Genomic DNA, 10,775 nt, shown 5'->3' with positions numbered 1-10,775 from the left:
TATACTGTTAAACATAATCATTGATAGTTAACTCATTTTTATACTCAATGTAAGATTTAACTGTACTAATAACAATACATTGTATTAATTAGCTCTCAAAGAATCATGTAATCTGAAAATTAGAAAATTAAATTAAACTACTAAACTCAATAAATATTAATTTGTACTCAAAATAACATCATTCGTAACAACATATCTATAGATCATAAATTTCTTATCATCATTACATTTTAGCCTAAAATATAATCATATAATACATTCAAATATTTCATAATAGTAACGCTATATGCATTATATTATATTTTTCCAACTATTCAGTATATATTTTCTATTGGTGAATATAATTAGAGCATACCGTGTGAGATTTAAATATTTTTAATGTAAGCATTTGATTTAATTACTGTTTCAATATTGATAGGAATATAATTAGATATTTTTGAGATGAGGAAAAAATCTCATACCATAATTCCTTCATAAAATCCAGGATATCTTGCAAACGCATAAATAAGCGTAGGTACAATTGTAAAGACCATTTCACAACATTTTTTAAATTTTAACATCAATTAATATTTGAGATCGCTTACAGAATTTTTTACAATCAAGCAAAATTATCATATATGACAGTCTTATTTAAATTATAAGTCGAACGATATATCACATTACAAAATAACATAATTGTTATCTCAGATAATTTATCTGATTTTTGTCTATTCAGTTCATTATAAATTTTATTTTTACTTATAATTAATTTATATATACCTATATACAATATATTTAAAAATATATATATTTGGAGAGAAGAATAATGAAAAATGTGAATCGGAAATTAGAGAATTTGCAAGCAGAAAAAAGTATTATATATTGCTTAATAAAATCATATTTAAAAATATACCTATATTAATTTCCAGTTACTAATTCCGTCTCTGAATGTCTTCTTCGATGTTTATAAAATGCTTAAAACTGTTCTAATTAAAATCAATAGCTTCAAGTAATACAGAGAAATTGTTATCCTACTTTTTACAATATTTACACTAAAATCACCTCTATTCACTAATGTCAATATGCCGTTGCGGCACCTGTGTGGTGATGGTTCATCATCAAATGATGATGATTAAGATTCAAATGATGATTCAGCGGGCTCAAATGATGGTTGAAATGGTGGTCAAATGCGTGGTGATTGCCAAGAGATGGCTCATGTGTGTACCATTCGCTCTTTTGGTTGTTCACTGTGACTAGTGGGGAACATTGTCTTGCCAGAGGAGGACTTATGTTCTTCTGATTGTTCAAATGGATGTGGTTGGTGGTTGGCTGAGCTTGAGGCTGATGACCGCCAATGTGGCTGCTGGTCTGGTGTCCTGATAAGGATCCCACGGAGGACGTGGAATCTTCACCTTCGCTATCGTAACCTAAAAGAATAACAATATGATTTAGTTGTGGAAATAACAACAAAACTAGTTGGTATTGGTAATTAGCCTTGAGGCAAGTTACATGAACTTCCCGATATGTGTGAATAATCGACTTAATCAATTAGAAATATATTTATTTATGAGTGATTAAAAGTACTTCGAGTGGATTTAATACACATAATTGAAAATGAACGAACGAATACGTTAACTCGGAGTAGGTATTCTCTTAAAGCAAATTTTCAAAAATCAATAATTTTTATAATTGAACCAGTTTCCAGGACTTTAATGGTTTATTATGTTCAAGACCAAGTACTTTATCATTATACCAAGTAAATAGTCTAATTTTAATTTCAACAAATGTCAAAAGAACTACTCATTTACAAATTTTGATGAATTTTTAAAATCAAACTATTTATCGTAAGGCCGTAATATTTCAGTAAGTTTCATAAGACCATGGTATATATCGCTAAAAAAAATCCATAAAAATCGGCTTAAATTTTTTTTCAACAGTTAATTACAAGAAAACGACTCGGTAGATTTTCATCTAAAACTATTCCCAACTAATATCTTTTGAACAGTTTTTGATTTTTTAAAATCGGTTCGGTAGGATGAGCTTAAATGTGGACTAAAAGTTTAACACTTTTTTTCAAATTGCAAAGAAACGGCTTGGCAGATCGTCACACTGACAAACGATAGTCGTCACCGAAATACATCAAATGGCTTTTAAATTTCTAAAATCGGTTCAGGCGTTTTTGAGAAAACGTCGATCAAAGGTCTAATTTTAACGATACCAATTTTGGCAAACTTGGACGAATTTTTAAAGCTGAACCAGTTGTCGTAGGGCCGTAATATTTTAGTATGATCTAGAAGACTATGGTATCTACAGTCAAAAAAATAATCATAAAAATCGTAAAAATAATCATAAAAAATTTTTTTTTAACTTTATTACAAGAAAACGGCCCGGCCTATCTCTACCAAAAACTAATCAGGTCGATTCCCAACCAATATCTTTCGAACGATTTTTGAATTTTCAAAATCGATTCAGAATTGCGGGCTAAAACGTGGACAAAAAATTTTTCACTTCTCTGCTATTTACAAAGAAACGGCTTGGCCGATCATCGCACAAAACTGACAAACAATAGCCCTCATCGAGATGCAACAAATGGCTTTTAAATTTTTGAAATCGGTCCAGTCGTTTTTGAGAAAACGGCGATTTACGGCAAAAAATCTGTTGGTGCACACGCACACACACACACATACTTTTTTCCAAATTTGATCTCATTCGATTCAGAATGGCTTGAAACGTCGAGAAAACATAAAATTAGCGAATCGGATTTTTTGATGAAAACATAAATTTCTCCTTCGGGAAGTTAATAATTACTGCCGATCATACCATAACTTAGCATTACCATAAAATTTCTATTCTATCGCAGAATTGGCCCTTGAAACAACTTAAGGTATATATTTATAATCATAAACTTACCAGTTCGGTTGTTTCCAGAGCCGGCGCCTGTGCCATTTGTGGTTCCATCGGGGCAACAATTGCTCATGCCATGTACTTTCATGTGTTTCCTTAAGGAACTAGGATGTGTATAGCTCTTGTCGCAGCCTCCGACACGACAATTGTATGGCTTGTCGGACGTGTGGACGTGCGAGTGCTTTTTGCGGTCGGATGAGTTGGCAAAGCGACGGTCACAGCCGGAGTGCTCGCATTTGAACGGTTTTTCACCTGGTAAGGAAATTGTTGTTTAGTAAAGGAAAAAAAATTACAAAATGACAAATTACAAAAAAAAAATTTTTAAAAATGACTACAAGAATTGATGACGCATTTATTTACTTTAATAATCATAAAGAAAGTATTTTTTGAGCTTTTTTATTATCAAGCTTTTTTATTTTCAATCTGTTTCAATACTAGTATTGAGAGCGGAGCCAGCCACCCATCAATCACGCATATCCCAAAAACTCTTGAATGTCCCAACTTTGAATTTTTGTCAGATATTGAGTAAAGTGTAGTAACAATGTACATCAAGTTTCATCAAAATCAAATTATGCATTTTTGAAAACGTACACACTGTTTCAATACTAGTATTGAGAGCGGAGCCAGCCACCCATCAACCTCGCATATCCCAAAAACTAGTGAATGTTCCAACTTTAAATTTTTATCAAATATTTAGTAAAGTGTAGGTATAATGTATGTCAAGTTTCATCAAAATCGAATTATGTATTTTTGAAAACGTACACACTGTTTCAATACTAGTATTGAGAGCGGAGTCAGCCACCCATCAACCTCGCATATCCCAAAAACTATTGAATGTTCCAACTTTAAATTTTTGTCAAATATTTAGTAAAGAGTAGTAACAATGTATGTCAAGTTTCATCGACATCGAATTATGCATTTTATAAAACCAAAAGGCTTTTTGCCCTGCCTCACACTATACCAAGTAGAACTTAAAAAGTAATTAATTACTAATAAATTAACATATTACTGAATTAAAATTATTGGGTCTTTGGTATGATTTTTATTCTTTTATGTCTAAGAATGTGTGAGAAGTCAGTAAGAATGTATGTAGAATTGATTTGGATGATACAGTATTTTTTGTTTATAATGGATTTTTTTCTAAATGAATAACTTCGCATCGTAACTAAATAAAATGTCCAAGAGCTGTTATATAAATTTTAACTCGTTATCCAAAAAAGTATATACTTTACGCGAATTATTAAATAAATATTAAATTGTTTTTGCAATTTAATTAAGAAAATGATATAACAGGGTGTGAGAAAAGTCGGTGAAGTCAAGATAAACCGTATAGAAGTTAGATAGAACTAACTAAAAAACATTTATTACAATGCAAGAAAGAGTATGCCGGTATTTGCAAATTTGATTTTTTTTTTCATTTTTACTCGATTTTTTTCTTTGTTATAATACTATCTTGTGTTTTTCCATTCTAAAATTTTGATTTGCGCCAACTTTGGATGAAAATTGTCAATACAAATTTGTAATTTTTTTTAAAAAAGAGGATTCTCAAAGTTGACCAATTTTGAAAATTTTAATTCATAGTTCTACGATAGTTTTAATTCTTGAAAACTTGGAATAATTGTATCACCATATTCTCGGCTGTCGTGTTAGAAATGTGGTTTTCCATTGCGGATTCAAATCTAAAGAAAACATGAGAATTAACCACATAAACTTTTTTTTTAACTTCTTGAGATTGCAACCAGTTTTTAAAATTCAAAAAAAAAATTAGTTATTATGATGACAATATGTAATGTTTTGACCAAAGTAGAACCGAAAAATGGTTACCATTTTACCGAAGTTCTAGGTTGTCCCTAAAATACTTTGTGAGATATTTTTTCAGAATGTGTTTCATGATAATTGTGATCAATACTATGAGCCCGTGTTGTCTTAACGTTGAGTTCTGGGACACCCTATATTTAATGCATTCACCGTCAAAATAAAAATAACTAATCGATCAGTTCTCGAGCCTCCTTTACATTTCGTGAAGGACTATTCCTACATCTCTTAAAACTTGAATTCGCAAAATTCATTCTTAACTACAACATAATACGTTTTCCAAACATGACTCGCAGATGTTATCGTCGAAATTGAAATAATGCACGGAAGTCGTATGTGGAATTGCCCTTCGAAGCGGATCTAAAAACCTAAACCGGCGTGCAACCGAAAGCGTAAATATTGTATAAATATTGAACAAGTATGTAAACTGAATGCGTGAATAAGGACCCTCTCAAAAGGACCTTTTCATTGTCGCGCGGAACACAGAAGGACCTCTCTTCTTCTCCTCTGATACGTATTATATTATATTCATACAATGCCCACGGGAGTGGTTTGAGTTTTCTCAACAATATGAATGCTTGTTGCGTCTTATAGAAGGAGAGGTGGTAGACAATTTCCCAAGATAATTGAAATATTTAAAAGTAGTGATTTGTGGCACTAATGCCTTAAGGCAAATTGCTGGAACTTTCCGTACAGTAATTAAACACTCGAGTAATTTTTTTCATTTTTTTATTACTAGTTTATTACTAGTAGTATTTATTTTATATTACTAGTTAACATATAGTAATATTGATAAATAATAACATAAATTTAAATAAATAAGAGAGCAAAGGATAGAATTTACATGAAAATAATAACCGTAGTATGATGATTTAATATAAGTAGTGAGTGAGTAATAACAATTATTTTAAATACTTTAAAATAACTATTGAAAATACTGTAAATTTTATCTTTGTATTTTATAAATGCATTTTTAGTCCACACAAGCAATCTGCAATTTGAATCACTCTAATCGGATGCGCTGTCCTCTAAGAAACTGCTATTTTTTTGCACTTATGTATCTACAGCTGGATGGATCTGCTTTCGCAAAAATGTAATCAATTATTCACTCTATTTTTTTCTAAGGTATGCCAAAATGTTCAGAAACTTTTGAAAGGTAAAGATATGCAAAAATTTTCATTTTTGATTTTTTGCGATTACTACAACTTACCATACGGGAAGTTAATTATGATTTAATTAATTTACTAAAAAACTCTTCTAAAAAGTCTATTCACAGATTCCCTTCAAATAGGAAAAATCTATACTTATTAAGTATAAATCAGACCACCAAATCAGTTGCTACTTATTTTTCGATTAAAAAAAATATTTTCTTTAATTCTTTAATTTTCGCATTATTTTACAAAAAAAACTTCTTCGTTAAAAACAAGTCAGTGTATAAATAGTAGTGCTAAGTTATGTGCTTTATGCATTTTCTGTTGATATAAGACACATCATCCACAGATGATGATATAAAATTGTATGCCAAAACATATGGCAAAATTGAAGATCTGTTTATAAATCTTTTATTTGATGTATAGCCTTAGAAGAACCTATTTATATATCTCAGCTTCAAAATTCAAAACTCTAATAATCTAATCTATATAAATGCACGTATGTTTAACAGATATCAATAAGGATATAATTTTATTAAACCAGAAAATATAATATGCTCAAAAACTGTTTCTACTAGCTCTCTCTCTATGAGTACTAAGTTTTCTCCAAACTCAAATCAATAGAAATAAGGATTCTTTTCTTTGTGTGAATATAAAGTGTAAGATCTATTTCTAAGTACACGTATCTTAATCTTGTGTTAGGTAAGTCAGACTTTTATCTTGAGGACAAAAATGTTTTTGCACAGTTTTTTTGAACGTTGGTATGAATTATTTAAAAAAATTTAGTTAGTCAAAAGATTGCGCAAAATATTGAAATTAAAGCATGTGTGAAATTTGTCATATTTGTAGTGATCATCAGCCAGAGTAATTCTTGAATTTGTTAAAAAATTATATTTTTGATTGTTGTAACTAACATTCTACACTTCCTCTATTACATTAATGCATGGAGTATTTTTAGCATGATAACAAACAGAATAATTTTTATAGTAATTTTGGTGCTAAACGTTAAGAACGAAATCCAATACTATTTCGTTCTATAGCTTAATATTAAAATGATTAGATATGAATTACAATTACATTTTGCATTACATTTAAACCAAATTTTTTATCCAAATGAATTTCTAAATTTTTCATATAATTCTAATATATTAAAATGCCTATTTCAACTTTCACACACACTGATCCTTTCCCCAAATCTTTCTCAAATTCCCAAATCCCTCAAAGAATACAGTATTCTTAACACGTTCTCTTGGATCGAATGGAAACATTCTAAGTAATTTGTTAGCTGTAAACATGCGCACAATGGATTCACCTTTTATAAAAGACTGTGAAAAAATCAGTTTGTCAACTAATATCCTCTATAAATTATTATGACACCGTCACAAATTTTATAAGCATCGTAATAGGTAAAATAAATATTTTCGACGTTTATTAATATCTTACTCGATGAAAAAATGGTAGATAAGTCTTATTGTTGACGGTATTAGAGTCTACGGGAATCATAGTTGTAATAAATTTAGGGATCATGACTTATTTTTAAGTAATGAGTTGTATAAATATTTTTGGAGGTGTAGGTATACACATGAAAACGAGGAAAGCTCTATCATAAAAGGATAAAAACTTAAAAATAATTAGACTTTTATTTAACAATGCATTTTCATACGTTTTCTCAAAATTTCGACAATAAACTTTCACGATAAATAGGCGAATTTTCAACAAATGTGTGGCAATTTCCAATACTTTTGTAAGGTGATCAGAATTTTTGCGTGCAAAATTTTTATAGTCTTATATTTAAATCTAATTAAAAAATTGATAAAAAAACCCTTACCTTGGCAAAGGACTAAACAATAAAAAATAGTATATAAATATAAATTAAGGTAACAACAGCAATTTTACAAGAGATGGATTAATTAAATAATTATTTCAACCTTGATATTTGGTGAATTTTTAACAAAAGTGTGGTATTTTCCAATATTTTTGTGATGATAAGGTTTATTTAAATCTAATTTAAATTACCACCAATGTTTGACAAAAAATCGCACAAAACCCTTACGCTGACAAAGATTTAAAAAATAACATAGTAAATAAAAAAAAATAAGATAAAAACTTTAATTATAGTGAAAATAACGATTTTTCAGGAGATAAATTAAATAAATAGTTATTTCAACACTGATGATAAATATTTCTGACCAAATACCAGATCAAGGTTATTTACAGTGTTATCCTATCTCTGTAAAAATTGCACTAATGAAATTTATATTTTGCATTGGTTGAATATTTTGTAAAATCCCTTTAAAATTAAAAAGAAGACTGTTCACGCCAAATCAAAGCATTCTATGATTATGATATGAAAACAAAAGAAATATAATAAAAAATCATAACAAATTTAAATCAGCCAATACAATAAATTAAACTTTTGAATATATTGTAAATACAAATACAATTTGTAGTTATATTTAAAATAAATACGTAATTAATATTACAAATAAAGGGTTTTACAACAAATCATTGGTTCCACAAAAAATCAATCAAATTAAGCAAACAAAGACATTGGGCCTGTTTGCCCCCTGATCATCCCATTTTACTCCACGTAAAAAGAACCAGGTAATAAATTTTTGGAAAACAGCATAAAAGCAAATTTCTACAATGATGAATTAGCTGAGAACTTTACTGAACATAGTCAGATAGTTGTTTGCTTGATATTTGTTATTTGTTGTAATATAATATAATTGCTCAAAGTCAACTAGGACATTTGTACCTCGTCCTGCCCTAAGTAAAACGTCTATAGTTTTTATAACGATCAACCTTGAGCCGGAGTAGCAAATTTTTATTATTATAAAAATATTTTCAATATTTTATAATTATTGGCTTCGACATCCCCAATGATGATATTTTTCGGTCGAATCTCGGTGCAATGTCAGACAGGACAATGATTTCGTGTAATACTCTTCTAGTGAAAGGACAGAAGGGAAGACGTATAATATATTCCTGTAGAAATCCGCTCATGACAGACTTATGAAACGACCGAAAGATAACACTGTGCAAAGCCCTTATTGTGTCGATTCGGGGCGGAAACTTAATTAAGTTGCCGATTCAAAACTCCGATCGCCCTCCACGTGCGGGGTGCTGCTCTTCTCTATTCCTGGCAGCAAAACAATTTTGACGCGGCGACGTTTTTTAGAGACGAGATAGAGATTATATCGTTTTAACTTATTCTACATTTTTACCCAGTAAAATTTCCAGCTAATTCTTATTAAGATACTTTTGAAAATGCCAATTTCGATATCAAACTAGCGGGGCGCATGGCATCGTGGCCTTAAGGCAAATTGCTGGAACTTCCCGTACCAAAACTATTTTTTTAAAAAGATTAACTTTTTGAAAAAAATTACTCAAAAATTAGATTTTGAGAACTATAAATTTTGACAAAAATTTACTTTTTTGAAAGAAAGACGTTTGAAGAAAATTTATTTTGAATATTTGGAAATTCTGAACTTTTTTAACTTCCCGTAGGGTAAGTTATGTAATGGGCCGAAAATCGGAATTGAAAATTTTTACATTTCTCGACGTTTTGAAGGTTTCTGAACGTTTTGGCATACCTAGAAAAAATGGATGTGTGTGTGTGTGTGTGTGTGTTGTTTTTTTTTTTTTTTTTTTTTTTTGTATAGCGAAGGAAATGCTTTTATGCATCCCAGACCGTCTTCTGCTGGGTATGTCGGACTCGATACCGCCCTGGTATAATACCGACTAAAACCTCCGCTTTGCCCCTGCCTCTGGTCCCCACGGAACCGCCGCTAGGCATTACTTCGTGGGGGGGGATCTAGAATGTTACAATTCTTAACTTGTTATAAACAATGTTATATTCATAAACATTTTACTTATCTTTTTAAATGGGCGAAGTCCCATTCGCCCTTTCTCTCTCTATAGAACGCAGGTCCATTAAAACGTCTCTCGCAAATCTGTCTATGGCGTTCCAAGCAGCTTCACTTGTCAGCATCACTTCAACAACATTACCTGGGGTAATTGTGCGTCTCAATGTCTCCTCCACATCATCCCGTAGAGCACCAAATCGCGGGCACACGAAGAACACGTGCTCAGCATCTTCGATTTCGCCCAAACATATGGGCAATCCGGCGAGCTATCGTGCTTGAATCGGTGTAGGTAGGCTCGAAAACAGCCATGCCCCGATAGCATTTGCGTAGTATAATAGTTTACTACTTCGCCGTGCTTGCGACTTAGCCAACTTTGATGTTAGGAATGAGACGATGCGTCCATCTGCCCTTTACAGCGACATCCCACAGTCGCTGCCATCGGTCAATGCTGTTCTGCCGTTCTTCTAATCTTAACTTTTCAGGACACAGTTGTTGATGTCTTCTATGGTAAATTGTCCGTCTTTCCTCTGCTAGACTAAGAGAGGCACAGTTCCTGAATGACGCACACTGCTTCCGCCGATATTGTGCGAAATGCGCAAGCAATTCTTATAGCACTGAGACGGTATAAGGGCCTGCCATTCCTCTCCTCGATTTGAGATTTAAGAGCATCACCCCATATGGAGATACCATATGTCAGCACTGAAGTAATAACTGACGATAGTAATATCCTTCTGGTTTGTTTAGGACCTCCAATATTAGGCATCAGTCGAGCAAGTTTCGTCCTAACTATTGACGCCTTAGCACTAACGTGTTCCACCTGTTGATTGAAATTCAAACGAGCATCAAGCATTACGCCCAGGTACAGATGTGAGGTTTTGACGTGATCTCAAGATTTCCTATCTTAGCTTGATGGTCTCAATTCTTTTCCTACTAGTGATAAGAACAGCTTCACTTTTTTTGTTGTGCTAATTGGAGATTCATTGTTCCCATCCACCGATTAATTTTTCTGAATGTAATATCGAATAGGCTTACATATGTCATCAATTTGTTTGGAGAC

General features: G+C 31.5%; 1 protein-coding gene across 1 annotated transcript; it reads right to left on the bottom strand.

The window, feature by feature from the left end:
* Window positions 1-922: 922 nt before the first annotated feature.
* On the bottom strand, window positions 923-7,117 carry LOC113373491 (pair-rule protein odd-paired-like). The gene is made up of 3 exons (XM_026613784.1): window positions 7,027-7,117; window positions 2,890-3,135; window positions 923-1,406 (listed from the first exon to the last, which is right to left on the bottom strand). Exons 1-3 carry the CDS (start codon window positions 7,115-7,117, stop codon window positions 1,057-1,059), a joined length of 687 nt encoding a protein of 228 aa, XP_026469569.1. The 3' UTR covers window positions 923-1,056.
* Between the last annotated feature and the right edge of the window lie 3,658 nt (window positions 7,118-10,775).

The sequence above is a fragment of the Ctenocephalides felis genome, unplaced genomic scaffold (assembly GCF_003426905.1).
Source record: "Ctenocephalides felis isolate EL2017-DRISC unplaced genomic scaffold, ASM342690v1 CF-g0.4_SCAFFOLD_01604, whole genome shotgun sequence".
In the NCBI taxonomy this organism is placed as follows: domain Eukaryota; kingdom Metazoa; phylum Arthropoda; class Insecta; order Siphonaptera; family Pulicidae; genus Ctenocephalides; species Ctenocephalides felis.
Note: the sequence above shows the minus strand (reverse complement) of the source record. Positions and strands in the feature narration are given on the sequence as shown.

Bases quoted from the DNA above. Each gene is read 5' to 3' on its own strand.
- LOC113373491 (XM_026613784.1), bottom strand. From the start codon at position 7,117: ATGTTTCCATTCGATCCAAGAGAACGTGTTAAGAATACTGTATTCTTT. The intron at 3,136-7,026 runs GTGTGTGAAAGT...TTTCCTTACCAG, and splicing joins GATTTGGGGAAAGGATCAGT to GTGAAAAACCGTTCAAATGC. The intron at 1,407-2,889 runs GTAAGTTTATGA...TTATTCTTTTAG, and splicing joins CTCTGGAAACAACCGAACTG to GTTACGATAGCGAAGGTGAA.